General features: G+C 48.0%; 3 protein-coding genes across 4 annotated transcripts; all 3 read right to left on the bottom strand.

Annotated features, from left to right (window-relative positions):
- Positions 1–269: 269 nt before the first annotated feature.
- On the bottom strand, positions 270–2,056 carry LOC120506094 (phospholipase A and acyltransferase 1-like). Of its 2 annotated transcripts, XM_039717233.1 has the most exons (4): positions 1,904–2,056; positions 1,462–1,666; positions 998–1,266; positions 270–615 (listed from the first exon to the last, which is right to left on the bottom strand). In XM_039717233.1, the coding sequence occupies exons 2-4, from the start codon at positions 1,571–1,573 to the stop codon at positions 436–438; spliced, it is 561 nt and encodes a 186-aa protein (XP_039573167.1). In that variant the 5' UTR covers positions 1,574–1,666; positions 1,904–2,056; the 3' UTR covers positions 270–435. The 2 variants fall into 2 exon arrangements, with proteins under 2 accessions (XP_039573167.1, XP_039573165.1); XM_039717231.1 differs by having other exon boundaries at positions 1,462–1,967.
- Positions 2,057–4,464: 2,408 nt separating this feature from the next.
- On the bottom strand, positions 4,465–9,304 carry LOC120506093 (phospholipase A and acyltransferase 1-like). Its single transcript, XM_039717230.1, has 5 exons — positions 9,145–9,304; positions 8,697–8,907; positions 8,345–8,499; positions 5,039–5,152; positions 4,465–4,656 (listed from the first exon to the last, which is right to left on the bottom strand). Exons 2-5 carry the CDS (start codon positions 8,812–8,814, stop codon positions 4,549–4,551), a joined length of 495 nt encoding a protein of 164 aa, XP_039573164.1. The 5' UTR covers positions 8,815–8,907; positions 9,145–9,304; the 3' UTR covers positions 4,465–4,548.
- Positions 9,305–12,096: 2,792 nt separating this feature from the next.
- On the bottom strand, positions 12,097–15,599 carry LOC120506092 (zonadhesin-like). Its single transcript, XM_039717229.1, has 6 exons — positions 15,485–15,599; positions 14,384–14,583; positions 13,691–13,829; positions 13,263–13,391; positions 12,799–12,910; positions 12,097–12,453 (listed from the first exon to the last, which is right to left on the bottom strand). The coding sequence occupies exons 1-6, from the start codon at positions 15,597–15,599 to the stop codon at positions 12,300–12,302; spliced, it is 849 nt and encodes a 282-aa protein (XP_039573163.1). The 3' UTR covers positions 12,097–12,299.
- Positions 15,600–19,343: the final 3,744 nt, after the last annotated feature.

The raw sequence follows: 19,343 nt of genomic DNA, 5'->3' as shown, positions 1-19,343 counted from the left end.
GCAAAGCACTCCATGGGAGGTGTGTGGGATGGGGAAGGAATGGATAACTAGCCTGCAATTTCTCCCAGACTACCACAAAAACCATCACACACAGTAAAATAAAAGCCTACATGGCAAGTAAGCTAGAAGTACTAGGCATAACCTTGAATGGTGACAATCTTGGTTTGTTATTCCTAACTGGAATGGCCGGGAGAAGCAAAGCTGAATTTTTAAACTTGCAAACAAAGCTATATTCAAATAGATAAAAGAGAATTTCTGGAAAACAGGAGTTTGGATTTCAGATGTTTAATTAAGGCTTATTTAAAGCTTACAGCACGGGTGGCACAATTCCTAGGAAGCCTTGATGGCATGGGCAGCAAAAGCTGACCTTGACCGCAGTATCCAGGAGATGCCCCTGCCTTGCACTGAGCTCTTCCTGACGGCCCATCAGTAGCACTATCGGCTGGAGGCGCTGGCGTACAATGCCATTGCGAGAGCAGCAGCAGCGGCACCAGCAACACCGGCCGCACCAGCAATACCAGCAGCACCAGCAAACTCAGCAACAGTGAGAGCACCACCAAGACCAGCAACACCAGCTGCTGCAGCTGCAGCACTGCCAGCAGCTGCTTTGTGGACCTATAAAAGGGAAAACGAAACACAGGCTGGAAACATAAGGAACATTTCTATTTACAACTCCCACACATGATAATATAGAAAAGGCAGGGATAATGAGGGTAAATAAATCAGTGAGGGAGAGGCACCCCGTTATCAGAAGGGGTAACAGGCAGGTTTGTGCCCCCAGGAGGTGGCACTCAGTCAGAGGGCACTGGCAGGCTGCAGGCAGAGCACAGGGACCCTCCAGGCCCAGGGGCTCTGGGGAGGCAGCGCTGCTTTGGAGCCCATGCCTGGCACAGGGCTGTCCCCATGCAGGCTGCAGGCTGTGTCCCAGTGCCCAGCTCACAGCCAGCAGCCAGGAGGGGCTCTGGGAGGCACCAGGGGCTCACCCCGGGACACTCACCTGCTCAGAGACTCCTACTCCATAGCGGAGCTCTGTCACAAAGTGCTCACAGTTTCTGTTAAGCACATCATATGGCACCTCCCTACCAATCCATTGCTTAGCACGCCGGATGATCTTCTCCACAGCGAAAGGAGTGTAGTAGCGGTCATACTTGTTGTTCACACGCCATTCATCATTTCCCACGACCTCCTTCAGGAGCTGCTTCTTCACCTTGGCTGTTGTGGCGCGTATGGAAGAGCTGCTAAGCGTAAGGGATGTGGCTCCTTCATCTGCATAAGCCAAGGAGGAGACAGTGCAGTCAGGCAGATCCTCTCTGGCCCCTCGAGGACCTCAGATGGGTTTCTGACTCCTCCTGGAAAGGACATCTACACACACAGAGTCCACCCCCAGCCCATGGAGGAAGACAGGGCTCTTGGGGCATCCCAACACCCACTGAGCACTGTGCCAGGCAATCCAAGCCTTACCTGTCACGTGGATGACATATCCACGCCCCACGTAGAGGGCCCAGTGCTGGTAACCTGGCCGGTCGATCTCGATCAGGTCCCCGGGCCGGGGGTCGCGCCCGCCTTGTGCCATCTCGGGGTGTTTGGGTGGGGCCGTGCGGGCTCCGCCGGGCTGGCTGAGCGCAGGGCAGAGCGCAGCGGGGAGGCGAGGGCTGTGCAGGGGCAGCTGCCGGCAGCGCAGGCACGGAGGGTGTCAGCGGCGGCGCCGAGGGCAGCGGCTGCCGGAGCGGCGGCCCCGCTCGGCCGGAGCCGGCTCGGGGCCGCTCCGCTGCCGGGACGCGGCTGCCCGGGGCTGCCCGCGGGGCCCAGCCCTGCCCGGGCCCTGGGGCACCTCCGGCCCGTGCGGATGGAGGGGCCGCGTCCTGCTGGAATCGCCCGCTCGCAGCCCCCGAGCTCCGCTCACCTCAGCGCCTGGCCCGCTGCTGCCGGGGCCGGGATCCCGGCCCGCTGCTCCCGCTATAAATATCGCCCCAGTGACTATTCCGCCGTTCTTGAGAGGTCACTGCCCGTCCTGCCCCAGCAGCTGCATATTTGGCACCATCCACCGCCCCGCAGGGGGAAGGCTCCGCTCCTTTGGGCGGTGCCAAAACAACCTGTCGAGTGGTAAACGTGATCTTGTGGCCGAGGAAGTGGGGCCACCACCTCATTGTGGGGAGACTCTATCCCCGAGTCACCCTCCCATGCAGTGATGGGACAGCCCTGACACTGCTCTCTGTCACTCCACTGGACATTTTCTTGCAGAACAACAACCACTGGATCATGATTAAAACCTGCCTTGTCTACCAGTCTGTCAGTTGCTACCAGAAATGGCAGAGGATGCTGCAGAGGGATCCCAAATGCCCTCGGGTAAATTCAAAAGACTTTGCAGCAAAAAGCTGATGGATTAGGTTTGTGTTAAGCCCACCCAGGCAGAAGACTTTGCAGCAAAAAGCTGATGGATTAGATTGATGTTAACCCTACCCACAAACACAGACAAGGGGACCAGGTTGCACGATGCTGAGGCTTCCCTGGATAGCACTGAATCAGCCCAGGTTTTCATCCTCTGATGTCCACCACATTCAGGTGCTTGAAATGTCTACAAAAGCCCCTCTGTTTAGGGACAGGCTGTGTCTGTGCCCCTGACCATAATCCAGGATATTTGTCTCCAGTCTCTGGAAAAGAACAGCCTTGACTCTATTCCATGAGAAATGTAGGTCTTTGGCCTTGCCAGGAGCTCCTACAAAGGCTCAAAATGCAACAAGTGATGGATTCTGCTGCCCTTCCTCACACTCTCACCTTATGGTTTGGGCTGTGTTCCACCAAATCCTGTCAATGCACCCACCAGGCTCCAAGGAAAGGCAGCCCATGATGAGCAACACCACCCTGACTGCAAAGAGATGCCCAGTACAACTGCAAGCTTCTGCTTTCTGTGAAATGTTGCAGCTCTCAAGAACAAGAAGACAATTCCCCAGATAAAATAATTGCAGTTCTTTTGTATTCCAGGATGAAGCAGAGATGTGAGAGTTCCATATGCTGCCCTTGTCAGGGAGTACAGAGAGAATGCTCTGAGAGCAGAAAACTTACTTAGGTTACTTTATAACCTAAATAGTTTACCCATGAAAAAGTTTCAAGTCCATTTCCAGGAATTCAAAAACGAATTTGACTTTGTTTCATTACAATGTGTTTTCCTGTATTAAAGCCAATACGTTTACTCAGATATATTAATAATGGGCAGAACAAAAATAAAGAGAAAGCTTGACTTGGTTATTTTGAACATTGTAAAACTGATGTTTAACAAAAGCAATCAATTAATTCCTTGACTTGCTTTCATTCAATTTAGAGCTTTAGGATATCTATTAAACCATCTTTTTCTCAATCCTCAAGTTTTTCACTTCAGCTTTTGTGATTTCCTCCCTGATGGGGCTGACAGGCAGTGAGTGTGCCAGTGGCTGCCTGGTGCTTTGCTGCTGGCTGGGGTTAAGCCTGGACAAGCTGTCCAGAGCAGACAAAAGCAGCCAGCCTCTCACACACAGCTGTGCTGCCCTCAGCTGTCCCTGCAGGCCAGGCAGCTGCCTGTAAGAAAAGCAAGCCAGGGTTCTGTGTCTCACAGGTGGGATGCAGGTGACCTGCTTCCAAACACTCAACGCAGATCCTGCAGCTCCAGGAGAATAAAGCACACCTGGCCTGAACAGTTTTCTTCCAGGACAATGCACACATGAGCTTTGTGCCAAGGAAATGGTGTGGCTCAGGACATTGGGAGGTGAAGCACAGGTGCTGCACAGCTCATTCTTCACATCCCTGACCCCCAGCACTGCAGGGACCCTGGCTTTGCCTTCCTGCTGGCTGGGGGAAGATTGATCTGGTGCTGGAACTATGAACACACTTTGGGATCAACATTTGATCACTGAAGTGACCATGACCCCACATTATGGAAGGCAAAGTCCCATTGCTCCCCTTGCAATTCTTTAAGCCTCAGTGCTTTTTTGGCGGCTGAAAGAGCAGAATCCTATAGTGGGTTGGGTTGCAAGGGAGCACAAAAATCACCTGGCATGCTTGTTCAGGTCCAATGCCAGCAATCACTGCACTTACAGGGGGGTTGGAGAAAACTTAAATGGCACAGTGGAACAAACAGCTGAGTGAGGAAGACCCCAGTGGGTTTTCCTGTCAGACCTACCCACATTTGGAGGTCTGCTGCTCCCAAAGAGAGCCAGAAGAGCCAGGGAAAAATACACTTTGTGGGCTGGGAAAAACTGAGCAAAACACCATCATGCAAAAGTAGAGCATTCCTATAAATCACTGACTTTTTTGTCACAATGGGATGGTAGGAAGGAGCACGGCTGGACTGCTGAACTTGCACACAAAACAATATTCAGATAAAAGAGGAATTTAGGGCAATATGAGTTTGTGATGCAGATATTTTATTAGGGATTGTTTAATGTTTACAGTAAGGGTGGCACTGTTCAAGGAAGCCTTGATGGCACATTGTGTAGCAAAAGCTGCCCAGTGACTGCTGTGGCCAGGGACCCTGCGTGCCTTGCTCTGGGTCTTCCTGGCAGCCCATCAGTAGCACTATCGCCTGGATGCGCTCTCGGACAATGCCATCCCAACAACAGCAGCAACACCAAGAATGATACTTCCCACAGCTACTGCAGCACTGCCAGCAGCTGCATTTTGGACCTATAAAAGGGAAAACGAAACACAGGCTGGAAACATAAGGAACATTTCTATTTACAACTCCCACACATGATAATATAGAAAAGGCAGGGATAATGAGGGTAAATAAATCAGTGAGGGAGAGGCACCCCGTTATCAGAAGGGGTAACAGGCAGGTTTGTGCCCCCAGGAGGTGGCACTCAGTCAGAGGGCACTGGCAGGCTGCAGGCAGAGCACAGGGACCCTCCAGGCCCAGGGGCTCTGGGGAGGCAGCGCTGCTTTGGAGCCCACGCCTGGCACTGGGCTGTCCCCATGCAGGCTGCAGGCTGTGTCCCAGTGCCCAGCTCACAGCCAGCAGCCAGGAGGGGCTCTGGGAGGCACCAGGGGCTCACCCCGGGACACTCACCTGCCTAGACTCTCCTTCTCCGTAGCGAAGCATTGTCACAAAGTGCTCACAGTTGCTTTTAAGGACATTATATGGTACCTCCCTGTCAATGCATAGCTCAGCACGCCGGATGATCTCCTCCACAGGGAAAGGAGTGCGGGAGCGGTCGTACTTGTTGTTGACACGCCATTTGTGACTTTTCACCACTTCCACCAGCGGGTCCTTCTTCACCTTGGCTCTTGCGGCATGTATTGAAGAGCTGCTAAGCCAAACGGATGAGGCTCCTCCTTCATCTGCATAAGCCAAGGAGGAGGTAATGCAGTCAGGCAGAGCCTCTCTGGCCACTCCAGGACGTCAGATGTGATTCTGGGTCCTCCTGGAAAAGCCAGCTACACACACAGGGGCCCAAGGATGGAGTCAGGGTTCCTGGCGCATCCCAGCACCCCCTCTGCACCTTGCCAGGACGCCCAAGCCTTACCTGTGACGTGGATGACATATCCATCCCCGAGGTAGAGCGCCCAGTGCTGGTACAGTGGCCGGTCGATCTCGATCAGGTCGCCGGGCTGGGGTTTGCAATTGTCCTGTCCCATCTCGGGGTGGTTGGGTGGGGCCGTGCGGGCTCCGCCGGGCTGGCTGAGCGCAGGGCAGAGCGCAGCGGGGAGGCGAGGGCTGTGCAGGGGCAGCTGCCGGCAGCGCAGGCACGGAGGGTGTCAGCGGCGGCGCCGAGGGCAGCGGCTGCCGGAGCGGCGGCCCCGCTCGGCCGGAGCCGGCTCGGGGCCGCTCCGCTGCCGGGACGCGGCGGCCCGGGGCTGCCCGCGGGGCCCAGCCCTGCCCGGGCCCTGGGGCACCTCCGGCCCGTGCGGATGGAGGGGCCGCGTCCTGCTGGAATCGCCCGCTCGCAGCCCCCGAGCTCCGCTCACCTCAGCGCCTGGCCCGCTGCTGCCGGGGCCGGGCTCAAAGTCCCCTCTCCCCGCAATAAATAGGGAGCATGAGGTGCTAGGGTGTAACCTGCCGGGCTCACTGCCAGCTTTGCCCCGGACCCATCCCGTCGGGGCACACCCGCCACCTGCTCCAGGAAGGCTATGCTCTCGAGGTTGGTGCTAAAACCACTGTTGGGTGAAAAATCTGGTCCTGCCTCCATGGAACTTGGGTCACCCCCTCTTTTCAGATGCCCCTGCCCTCAAGGGATGCTTCTGTTCCATGGCAGGCAACAGCTCTGACACTGCTCCCGTACATATGGCAGGATATCATTTTGTAAAAGTGCAACCTCTGGATCATGTTTCTAGTCTGGCTTGTGTAGACTCAACCACTACCAAATCCAGTAGAGGATGTAAAGAGTCAGTGTAAATAGCCTTGAGTAAATGCGAAAACTATGCAGCAGCAACTTGATGGGTTAGATTTACATTACCCCACCTACAAAGTAAAGGAAGAGGAGACCAGGTGAGGCCCTTGATCCAGGCTCAAGGCTGCACTATGCTGTGGCTTCCCTGTCTTATACCGAATCATCCCAGGTTTTCATCCTCTGATGTGCACTAGATGCAGATATTTAATGTCCTACAAATGCCATTCTTTTCAGGGACACACTGTGCCTGTGCTGGGTGTGCCCCATAGCACAGGCAATGAGAGTTCTCTCAGCTGTAGGGAAAAGAACAGCCTTGACTCTACTCCATGGCAACTTGAGCAGGTCTCAGGACTTGCCAGAATTTCCTGGAAGGCCTCAGAAGTGCAGAATGTAGCAAGTGATGGATTTTGCTGCACCTCCTCACACTCTCACATTAGGGTTCCAGCAGTGTTCCACCAAATTCTGTCAATGCACCCACCAGGCCCCATGGAAAGGTATCCCACCTTGAACAACATCACCCTGACTGCAAAGAGATGTCCAGTACAACTGCAAATTTCTGCATTCTGTGAAATGTTGCAGCTTTCAAGAACAAGACAATACCCCAGATAAAATAATGCCAGTTCTCTTGTATTCCAGCATGAAGCAGAGATGTGAGAGGTCCATATGCTGCTCCCTTATCAGCGCTCTCTTATGCAGAGAGAATGCCCTGAGAGCAGAAAGGTTAAAGCTCCTGGGTTACTGTATAACCACCCAAACAGATCAGCTGTGAAAGAAGTTTCAATTCCATTTACAGGAATCCAGAAAGCAGTTTCACTTTCATTACGATTGTAATGTGTTTTTCTGTGTTAAAACTAAGAACTTCATTCTGATGTAATAACAAAGAGCAGTACAAAATACAACTGGAAATTTTGGCTTGGTTATTTCAAACACTGAAAAACTGCTGTTTAAAAAAGCAATTCACATCATCTTTGTGCCAAGGAAATGGTGTGGCTCAGGACATTGGGAGATGAAACACTTTGTAGGCAGGGAAAAAACAAGCAAAACACCATCATGCCAAAACCAGAGCACTCCTGTAAAACTCTGAAGGGTACAGCTTATGAGACCTGACCTTTCCTCCGTCTCCCAGGAGTTTCTCAGTTTAAGCAGCACAAGTACAGGCTCAAGACACTGCACATGCCCTGTCTGCTCCTGTGCAGACATTGCAGCCAGGACTTTCCCACCTACACAGAGCCTCAGCTGGAAAACCCTCAGCAGTACTTTTTTGACTTTTTTTGAAAGTTGAGGTTAAAATCACAAATACACAGAAAAAGCCTACAGGAACCAATTGATGAAAATGGATGAAAAGCCTGCACCCAGGCTTCTGTGCAATGCACCCAGACTACCACAAAAATCATCACAGGCAATGAAATAAAAGTAGAAATGGCAAGCAGGCTAATGCTGCTGGAGGTCACCTTAAATGATGCCAAACTTGACTTTTTATTTCTTAATGAGATAGCAGGGAAAAGCAAGGCTGGACAGTTGAATTTGGATGCAAAGTTAGATAAAAGAAGATTTTTGGGAAATTAAAGATTGGATTTCGGACATTTTATTTAATTAAACAGTCATTATTTATTCTTTTATTATTTTATATTTACAGCAAGGATGGCACGGTTACTAGGAAGCATTGATGGCAGGGGCAGCAAAAGCTGGCCAGTGACTGCTGTGGCCAGGAGATGCCCCTGCCTTGGTCTGAGCTCTTCCTGACAGCACATCAGTAGTACTTCCTCTCTCTCTTGGATGAGTCCCCAAACAAGCCCTTCACAACAACGGTAGCAAGACCAGCAAGGAGGATACCTCCTACAGCTGCTGTAGCACCAATTACAGCTTTTGTGACCTATAAAGGGAAAGTAAAACTCAGGCTGGAAACATGATGAGAACTTATATTTACTCCCCCCCAGCATGATAATATAAAAAAGGCAGGGATAATAATCAGCACGCCGGATGATCTCCTCCACAGGGAAAGGAGTGCGGGAGCGGTCGTACTTGTTGTTGACACGCCATTTATTATTTCCCACCACCTCCTTCAGGAGCTGCTTCTTCACTTTGGCCTTTCTGGTGAATATTGATGTGGTGCTCACTGACAGAGATGGGGCTCCTTCATCTGGGGAAGTCAGGGAAGAGATAAGGCAGGCAGGCAGACCCTCTCTGGCTTCTGCACGACCTCAGATTGCTTTCCTCTGCTCCCGGAAAGGTCATCTACACACACAGGTTTTACCAGCAGCAGGACACGGAGGGAGACAGGGCTCCTGGTGCATCCCAACACCCACTCTACACCTTGCCAGGCGGCACCGGCCTTACCTACAGGTGTGACGTTGATGACATATCCATCCCCCACGTAGATCGCCCAGTGCTTGTAACCTGGCCGGTCGATCTCGATCAGGTCCCCGGGCCGGGGGTCGCGCCCGCCTTGTGCCATCTCGGGGTGTTTGGGTGGGGCCGTGCGGGCTCCGCCGGGCTGGCTGAGCGCAGGGCAGAGCGCAGCGGGGAGGCGAGGGCTGTGCAGGGGCAGCTGCCGGCAGCGCAGGCACGGAGGGTGTCAGCGGCGGCGCCGAGGGCAGCGGCTGCCGGAGCGGCGGCCCCGCTCGGCCGGAGCCGGCTCGGGGCCGCTCCGCTGCCGGGACGCGGCGGCCCGGGGCTGCCCGCGGGGCCCAGCCCTGCCCGGGCCCTGGGGCACCTCCGGCCCGTGCGGATGGAGGGGCCGCGTCCTGCTGGAATCGCCCGCTCGCAGCCCCCGAGCTCCGCTCACCTCAGCGCCTGGCCCGCTGCTGCCGGGGCCGGGATCCCGGCCCGCTGCTCCCGCTATAAATAGGATGAAGATGGCGCTTGCTGTCGGGCTCACGGGCGACGCTGATCGAGAGCGGCTCCGTCCGGCTCCTCTCCCATCTCGTCCCGTCCCACCGCCCCCGCCTTCTCCCTCCCACCGCCCCTCCCATCCGGACGCTCCGCTCCCGAGATTGTTGCGAAAACCGCTGGTTTTAGTGGAAAATCCGATCCTGTCCCCGAGGAGGAGGTGCCATTGGCACTTTCCCCGAGCCTTCCGCAGCTCTTCGAGCCCCTCCAGCCGCGGAGCGACTCTGGTCCCGCTCGGCCGAGCGGTGAGTGGGCATCCCTCAGCAGCAAACCTTTCGAGGCAAAAATGGGGTGCTGCCATTCTACTTCTTCACCGTGATGAGAAACAAAGGAGGTGGAGCTCTGAGCGGAATAATTTTAGGGCAAAGGGATTTTTAGGATGTGTTTTTATAACGTGGCCTGTGCCTTTCCTTTGGGACTGCCGAGGAATTTCATGATTATGCCATGCCACTGTCCTTGTCCAAGAGACAGGCACAGCTGACTCTGTACAGCTGTCTCCTTTACTGTTGCTGGCACAATGTGCTACAACTAATGAGAAAAGTATCCTCTGGGTAAGTTGAACTAAGCAGTATTTAAAACCTTGCATTTTCAGAAGTCAGGCCAGCAAGTTGGTTGATATAAAAGATGAGAGCAGTGGAAGATTTGCCATCTTTCTGTCTTCCAGTGACATTAATTGTTATTTCAGAGGAGCATTTGACGACAGTTCTGCTGTCTGTATCATCCCCATCTTTAAATCTGAACTATTTGCAAGGATTTGCAGTGGAAATTTAATCACCAAGGCAATTCTTGTGGTGTGGAAAAACCCCCACACGTATACATGGAAACCCAGATATCTGCTTTACCTGGGCACAGCAGGGTCCTGTTGCTTGGGGGAGCCTGGGCTGGGATCCTGCAGGGGAGGGACTGGCCTGTGCTCCCACCCAGGGCAAAGGGAGGTGAGTGTGGTCAGCACTGCTTGGCAGTCGCGGAATCACGCTGTGGCAGGCACGAGAGTGCAATAGAAACTGCCACTGCACAGCCAGCAAAGGTGGTATTATAAACACAGTGAAATTCCAGCATAACGTTGACAGTTCATTTGTGCATGAGTAGGCCTCTCTCACCGATTGATTTTCATTGTGTAATGAGGTTGAAAGGCCCTTTCTATTCATACCCTTTCCAAAAGAGATGTAGCCTGTGTGTATGGGCAGCTGGTGTGCTCTTGAATGGACCAGAATAACCTAACTCACCATGGAGACTGCAAATACTTCTCTGGCTAACAGTACACATGGATTTATGGACACGGGAAAGGGAAAAGGGCAATTAAATAATAACAAGCATTACAGAAGTAAAAACAGCAAGCCATGTTAAGGAGACCCTCCTGGCCAACCATTCAGGACCCACTCTGGCAGTCACACATGCTGCACTTGAGCTGGGACTGAAGCCCTGTCTGAGTCCCTTTGAGGTGTCCCCCTTGACTCCCTGTACCCCTCACACTCACATCCAAAGTTTTCTCACCTGTGCAGCCCCAGGTTTGCCCTAGCAGAGTCTCAAGCATCTGGATCCTTAAAATAAATTAATCATGATGCAACAACAAAGCAACATCTTGAGCTGGATGCCTCCAAGGAGGAACCCCAAACAAAAGAAACCCTGTGAATTTTGTACCCTCACAGTTTGGGGTCCTCAGCTCCAACAATATTTCTGAGTGTCTGTACATGTGTTTGTGTCACAGGCCCCCCTGCCCTTTGTTATGTAGAGGGTGTGCATCAGCTCAGCCAGGCCTTGCCACCCAGAGCTCAGTCTGCACCTTACACTGCAGCTGCACACTGAGCTACCTGCAGTATATGTGTTCCTCGACAACCAGAAAGTAACCCAGAACAAACTGGGAAAGCACCAGAAATATTTCCATGGTGCTTTACATCTCAAAGTTTCACTCATAGCTCTGCTAATCTGTTCTGGTCTTGGACAAGGCTCAGGCAATGCTTCAGTCCCTGAGCTTTGTGAGTGGTCTGTCATGGGGTGGGTCTCACACACAGCATGTAACTAGGCATTGCTGCAAATACCTTTGGTCTCCTGATGTAGGGGAGTCCTAGGTATGGTCTGGGGCTGATGCAGAGCTCCTCTCACATTCATCAGTGTGGCAGCTTCTGAGTTTGCAAAGACCCCCAAGGAGACATTATGATACGATCTCATTCTTCAGAAAGTTTTTGCTAAGTTATGCTCTTACTTAGTCCCCCAGGTTGGGGACTGATGACAAGCCTGCTTCCTGTCCCCTCCACTCTAAGAGGATAATGAAGGTCATCCTTTTTATTACATCTATCCTTAGGTGAGCTCAGTGTCTTGTTTCTTTCTCTCTCCAGCTGGACATGCCTTGCCAGAAGAGGGGTAAAGAACTGTGTCCATGTTGGTCAACTAATCCCCTCCCCATAGAAGGATTTGAGTAAGATCTCATGAAGACCTGCCTGGGATGCTATAAATTGTTCATAGAATCACAGAATGGTTTGGGTTGGAAGGAACCTAAAGATCACCCCGTTCCAATCCTCTGCCATGGGCAGGGACACCTCTCATTAGACCAGATTGCTCGAAGCTCTGTCCAACCTGGCCCTGAACACTTTCAGGGACAGGGCATCCACAACTTCTCTGGATAACCCATTCCAGGGCCTCATTGCCCTCATAGTAAGGAATTTCTTTTTAAGATCTAACCTAAACCTACTTTCAGATATCTAACCTTGACCTGCTCTCTTTCAGTTTGAATTCTGACCTCATCAGCCTATGGTTTGTACATCTCTCAGAGGTGTGTATGTCTTGTTGTGCAGCACATTTGTGCCATCAAGATCTGTCTGGAATTTGTGCTTTTCAAACAACTTTGAAGACAGCAGAGTCTCTTCTGTCAGTTAGAACATATTTCATTTTGGGCCTACGATGTGAGATCTGAGAGCTATTTTAAATGAACAATTACAAAGGTTTTCAACAAATGCAATGATAAATTTATTATTATTTCTTCTCAAAGTATTAGAAATACGATTAAAATACAGAGTAAAAATTATGAGAAATTAATAGGAATAATATTGTTAACTATAGTTGTGTATTTGGGGATTCATTTTGATCAAATGCACGGTTCACAATGCAGCCATAATCTTGCTCACGTACTCTGGCATCCAATTTATCCCTGGACCCTTTCAAAGAAGAATCCCTTGTTATAATAACTGTATCCACCTTTTTCTTCTTTCTGTACAATGGGGAAAAAAAAAGAAGAAAAGAACAACCTATTTTAATTTCAATTCTTATTTATAGTGAGAGATCAAACAATGCTGTGAGCATGAACAGAAGTGGATTTTGGAGAAGCTAGAGTTTTATGATAAGTGGTGCATATGCCCTGTGTAAAAGAAATGGAATGTTATCATTTCTGATAAAAACAGTTAAGTTTTCCCTCACATTCCTCAGAAGAGATCCCCAATGCTGTGGTTCCTTTCTGTTCTTGCAGATATGTGACTGATGAGAGTTTTGAGGTTTACAGGTGCTAAAAGAGGTGTCTTTACTTTGCTGAATGTAGCAAAGCTGGGAAAAGCCTTACCTGAGCAGCAACACTGTAGAGGAGATGAGAATGACAATAACAGCTACTCCTGCCACGACTGCGACGACAATGGCAATGGTGTGGCCCGAATCCTCCTTGTCAGGGTCTTCAGCTGAAGAACAAACAAGAGCCCTGTCACTGAAAGCTAACCATGCTGTGAACAGAAATGTTTTTTCTCCGCCCTTTTCTGTCTGTTTCTGTCTGTGTGTTCTCTGTGGCTTTCTGGAGAGGTGTCAGAGCCAGGTCCTGTGTGCTGTACCAAGCCCTGCTGTCCTGCTTTCTGGTACCTGTCCAATGGACTTCTGACCCTTCTCTCTGCTTGGATGACCACAGGCTCTCACCCACTAGGTTACTAACCTACATCATGAAAATGAAGAGCTAGCCCAGTTCTTCTCCACAACAACATCCATTTTTGAAAAGGATGTGTTTAATGCAGACAGAGAAATACAGAATATTTTTATTACCTATTTTTTCAGCCTCACAGTTTAGTCCTGTGTAAAGTTCTGAACATTCACAAAAGTGGAGGGAGGTGCTGTTGGAAGTTTCAGAGCAAATGCCATCATTCTTACAAGGGTTTGGCATACATGGACCACCTGGGAAAAAAGGAGAAACAGTAGACTCTCAGATAATCCAACCCTGAAGAGAACTGTTCTTGCTTAGATTACGCTGACTCCTAATGCTGCACATTCCCTGTATTTCAGCATGTTTCTTGTATCTGACAACATGAATGAGGGAAAGAAACACTGTTTCTCTAGTGAAACATCAGAGCAAGATCCCTTTCATGGTTTTCTTCTGTACACTCTCGCTTGCAACTATCCCTAACCCAATGATGCCCTTTAAAGTTAGTCAAGACTTCACAGCATCAAAGACAATGTGATAGTGGTTGACTCACTCCTGTAGCATCCACGACTGTAGTTTGAAATGCCACAGATTTCTGCAGACCCACACACTTCATCCAAGCAGAAAACAGTGGAGCTTTCTGTGCACTGGCATTTCTGAGAGCAGTCATCAGTGGTGAATATTTCTCCAATCTGGAAAAACAGGAGTTAGATGTTAAAAAAGATCAAATAAAATCAGCCAGGAAAAAAACATGAATGTAGCACTGGAACCCTCATTATACTCTCTCCAATGCTTTCCTTATGAATGGCAATAGGGAAGATTGGGTTTTTCTTAAGTACTTTGTAAAAAAACCCAAAGCAAGCATCTTATTAATGCAGCTCTCTGAAACTTGTGGATGGCCCAACAAAGAAAGCAAAAGAAGAATTTGGGGCGTGAGACCCTAGCTCATGAGCAACAAAAAATGGGCAACTGTTGCTTGGGTGAGTGGCAGATGAATCACATCATACCTCCAAGGCAATGTGGAAATGCTATCTGCCATTTCAGACTTTCAGAGGGAGACCAAGAGATCTTGAGCTCTTTTCCCTTTCTCCAGAAACCAGAATTTTATTAAACAATTGCTCTTTGTTTCTAATGTTTCTACTGTAAAATTACATGCTGAGGATTATGAGGAGATGGTCAAAATAACTAACAAGAGAAAATACTGTTTAGTGCTGTGGGAGCTGCCTGACCCACACAGAGACCGTACCTCATAGTATTTGTTAAGGTATGTGCAGCCACACTGTTTGTAAGGCACACAGTCAAAGCCACTAAGAACATAACCAGGGAGACATTCACAGCCTTCAACACAGGGTGATTCACACTCAGAGGGGCTGGTCAGGTCGTTGCAGGATGCTGGACATGCAGACATGCATGAGCTGTACTTGCTGTTGGGAGGACATGACATACCTGTAAAAATAAGGAGTCCAGTTATAGCAGGCTGCTGTGTGTTACTTACATACAGAATTCCCTTTCTGATCCATTGTGTAGAAGGCAATATGATAAATAGACACACACAGATGTGCATCCATATATAATAGCTCTGAAGTTGTAAGTAAAGGATTCCAAAGTCAGGATGGTTGCATCATCCAAGCTATTTGCATTCTGTGCTCTCATTCCTGGTATACACTGATCTCAAAACCACTTCTCACACGTTCAGGGTTACCATCCCTGCAACTGCCAGAGCTGTTCCATAACTTTGGGAACTGTGTTTCACCAGAAATACAAAGTCATCTCACCATAGCAGACACAGGGAAAACATGGTTTGATGAATCTCCAAACTTAAAAATAAAATGAGGAAAAATATGTTGGAGATGATTATAAGTCTTATTTCAGCAATTTTTAGTGTGAAAAGTTTTGAGTTTTCAGTTGAAACTTTTTTTTTAAAACTTGAAATTTCACAGGCAAAAAAAAAAAAAAAAAGATAATTAGAATATTTTGTAGATTTAAAGAGAGTTTGAAATGAAATGTTTTGCCTTCAGATTTGTATCTTTTGATGGTTTCCAAAATGGAAACTTTTTGTCCCATTGGGAATGGGGACATCTTTTCACTCACAAAACTTCTGATGACAGGGAGTTGACAGCTCTGATTTCTGAAGTATCCCTCAAAGCTGGGGTTTAAATGCAAAAGTCATCATAGGACACAGAAGAGAGGGCAGAAAAACAAGTGTGCTTAACTGTGAAGAGTGAGTGAAGTGTGAATCAACATGTTTTTACTCCCTGAGAAGATATGATACAGGAAAAGGCTTAAGCTTCAGATTTTAAGAATCCTGTAGGTAGAATCCCAACTTTCTCTTTCTTCCTGTGCTTACCACAGTCTGTCTGTTGCCTCCAGCCATCCATGCTGACTCCTTGCTGCTGACAAGCCAGCACATATTCCTCCAGACTGCGACATAAGACAGCAGCCTCATCTCCTTCCACACACATATCGAACAGGCAGCTCCTGTGAGCAACATGAGAAAACATTAATTCCCAGTACTTTTGTTATTGGTTATTTTCATCTGCTTTTCTGCCTGAGTCTGAGTTCATTTTGCTTTCCAACAAAACTATCTGGCTGACAGGAAACAGAGGAACACAAGACACCTCAAGCACGTGATTGGGAAGATTAGGTCATTTGTTGTGCAGCTGCTGCTGCCATGTGAGGTGTCCATATAGGATCACAGCATCATTAAAGCTGGAAAAGGCCTCTAAAAGATCATCAAGCCCAACTTTTAACCGAACTCTACCAGGCCCACTACTAAATTATGGCCCTAAATTGGAAGTTTTTCTCATATGAAATCTAAACCTCCCTTGGACCAAGCAATAAACAGTAACCTGACTTAGCACACTAAGTTCTTCTTTGCCCTCTGCTTCTGTTGTAGGCTACATCTTTCTTATACAGCACTTTTTAGTGCTGCTAAGTCTTACAGCTGAAGTCTTAGATGCCTCTTTCAATACATGGGTACCCTCCCCATGTGCATCTGCCTTGAATGTTGACACAGAATTCTGTTGTATCCAGTGTTTGTCTGTCAGTGCTAGCTTCTCAGTTTTGCTCATCATTTGGGTATTCACGGCCTGATTTTCAGAGGCACTGAGATCCAAGATAAATGGAATCAGCAAATATTCAGGACTTCTGAAAAATCAGGGCAACCACTAAGCAGGTAGAGCAGGATGCCCAACCAAACTCTAGAGTGAGGAGAAAAGTAGGCTTATGTTAAGAATATGGATAGTGGTCCACTTTATTTGGCTTAAAGTACTGTAACATTCTTCTCCCAGATGAGAGGGACTTTGGGGTGAGCTTTATCTGTCTTTAAATATTAGGCACATCAATGTAACTAAGGAAAACTGGCAGCTACTTGGCAAAGTTGTGACTGATGATGGATGAAGCATGAAAGTGAACGTGGGGATGAATACAGCTCAGAATTAGGTATGTTGGAATTGTATATGTAGGAGGCAGAGCAACCTTGCAACACAGCAGAGGGAACTTTCTTGAAGATATCAGGTTAGTTAATCTTTATTAATCTGGTTTTTGTACTTCTCCATGAAAAATTCAAGAAGTGTCACTGACAGCTTCAGCCTTTGGCTATGGCATGATACAAATTTTATGAATCTAGTACTGCTACCCAATAGACCCAGGTTCTAAATTCTCACTGAATGGATGAGAACTGTAAGCATGTTGGAAATTCCAGGCTACAGGGATAATGCTTAACACTACTGCTTTATCTGTGTGGGGAAAGAGGAAAGCTGCTTTGTAGAACTAGCAGACAAGTGACACACTGAATAGATGAAAGAAATATAATCACAACTATTTAAAAATAAATAAGAGGATGTAAATATATCAATAATGGAATCACTAGGTCCAGTTATACAAAGACACTTACTATCCTCAGCTCCTATTAATAGCCTGGAGACTCCAGATGACTGAAGATAGTTCTCATCAGAAGCTATTGCCAAAATTATTTTGGAAATGGGGAGAACAACTGTCTGCAGTAGACACTTACGTGAAATAGAAATCTGGTTGGACTGCAGAATGACACTTGGCAAAAGGACCATTCAAGTCAGTCAGGATTTGACATCTTGAAGTTGTGGTTTGCTGCTCCAGCTGATTTTCGTTGCAACCTTGGAAAAGCCCTGGATCTGGTTCCTCCTCAGACTCATTTTCTGAGTTGACATCTCGTCTGTAAATGAAGTCATTATGAAATCATCAGTGTTCTGTGAACATCCAGCATTCATGGTACTATGCTCTGAGCAACACTGCAAGAATACTTCTGCCTTGTGGTGTAAATGTAAGCTTATTTATCTTTCATGTTTTATCCTGAATGGGAAGGAGGTATAGCAAACCAAAGATGTACTGGAACACTTCCTACCATCTCAGAGATTTATGGATATTTAAAGTAAATGGGATATCTGTAGTTATCTCTTTGGAAATTCTGCATGATGCACCTTATCCATTGCCTCCTCCATCCAATCTATTCAACAAAAGTTGTATGTTAGTCAGAAGGGTACAGCTGGAGTAAAGCCCTGTTTCTTGGTTATATGTTCACTTTCACTGAAATGCCAGAATTTTCCTGTGGGCACAGACTCCAGAGCCTCTTTATGCTCAGCACTGCCCCGTATACTGTTTTCTGCTGTTCTGGCAGGCAAATCTTTGCAAAAAATATACAGCTAATACAGTTCCATTTACTTTCCAAAAAAGCAATGTGTTAATGGCTAAGCAATTCCAAAGGGCTTTCAAAGCAACAGGAATACAGGAAGCAAGGCAGGATGGCAGGAAGGAAAGAAACCTCAAGGAAACAAGAAAAACCTTTTTCAATGTTGTGTATGGACTAATTAGCCCAGAATTTTCCTGACCACAAATATTATGCTCATGTACGGTGAAAAGAATGTCCTTACTTTTTGTGTACCAGCAGAAAACAAAATAGATAGCCATGAAAGCAAGAAAATCAGACTCTTCAAGAACCTTTTATGGGAGGAACTGTGACTTTATGTTGATGGATTTCAAAGCTACCTTCACGTTCCAGAGGAAAGACTGACACTGAATCAGGATTTGCACTCACTCAGGCCCATCTAGCACATGTATTTATCTTTGTCAGGAACCATGGGCTTGACAAAGATGTTATTCACCCCTGTGCCCTAACAGTTGTAATGGCTGTGACTCCACAGAGGGATACTGAACTGGAGTCATGCACTGACAGTTCAGCCCTCTTTTGGCCAGATAGAAGGGCACTGATAGTTTATCTTAGTGATGAGCAGGAAAAGCCCATACACACAAACAAAGGGAAGAAGAAAGATAAGAGAAATGAGACAGTGTAGTTATTCCTAGAGGTTGACTGTGACTTAATTCACTCACTTCTAGTGGCAGTGCTTGCTGTGGATATTAAATAGAAAATCAAGTACCTGAGACGAGAGCTTCTTTTCAGAGGGACTTTCCAGCTTTCACCAAATACATTGACATTCCTCACCCAAACACCATCTGGATTTTTGAAGTCATTTCTGTATCTCCCATCAAAGTCACCACACAAGCCTTCCACTCTGCTTCTGTAGGTGGTAGCCAGTTTTATGTCTAGGCAAAGTCAGAAGGAAAAAAACTGTTACATAGAAATTATTGCCATTGAGTGTATGGAAGAGGTAGAAGTCAATGTCAAATGCCACATGTCATGACTCAGATTGCAGGTGGTAATATGACACGGGCTTAATATGTAGCATAAGAGCACAGCCCTGAACAGACCTGTTCATACATGTAGCACAGTTTCTGTGCTCTGCAGTGTGGATCATGAAAAATGTAATTTTTCACAAGTTTTTATATAACATGATATCACTGCCTGGGTGCTCTTAATGCATGTTGCTTACTGCTTTGCAACAAACGGAATGCATCACCCAATTTTTTGCCCTTCACTTACAATGCACTTGATCTCTGAGAAATGGAATTCCTATAGAGAGACATTTGCTTTCTGCACTTGAAATTTCAGGGTTTGGAAAGATGCCCATGTAAATACATAGCCTGGCACTTTCACCATGCACTCAGAAATACTACATCTATATGCTGGTGTAAATCAGGAGTATCAGGAGTACTGTAAATCAGGAGCTCTGCTTTGAGCAGAAGAGGTACCATGTGTCCAGCTGGCATGAGTGACTTGTGTACAGGCCATGTGACTGTCCTGACAAACACTAAAGACTGGGATTATTTGGAGT

This window comes from Passer montanus, unplaced genomic scaffold (assembly GCF_014805655.1).
Source record: "Passer montanus isolate IOZ18808 unplaced genomic scaffold, ASM1480565v1 scaffold377, whole genome shotgun sequence".
Classification (NCBI taxonomy): domain Eukaryota; kingdom Metazoa; phylum Chordata; class Aves; order Passeriformes; family Passeridae; genus Passer; species Passer montanus.
This window is presented reverse-complemented; position numbering and strand designations above follow the sequence as displayed.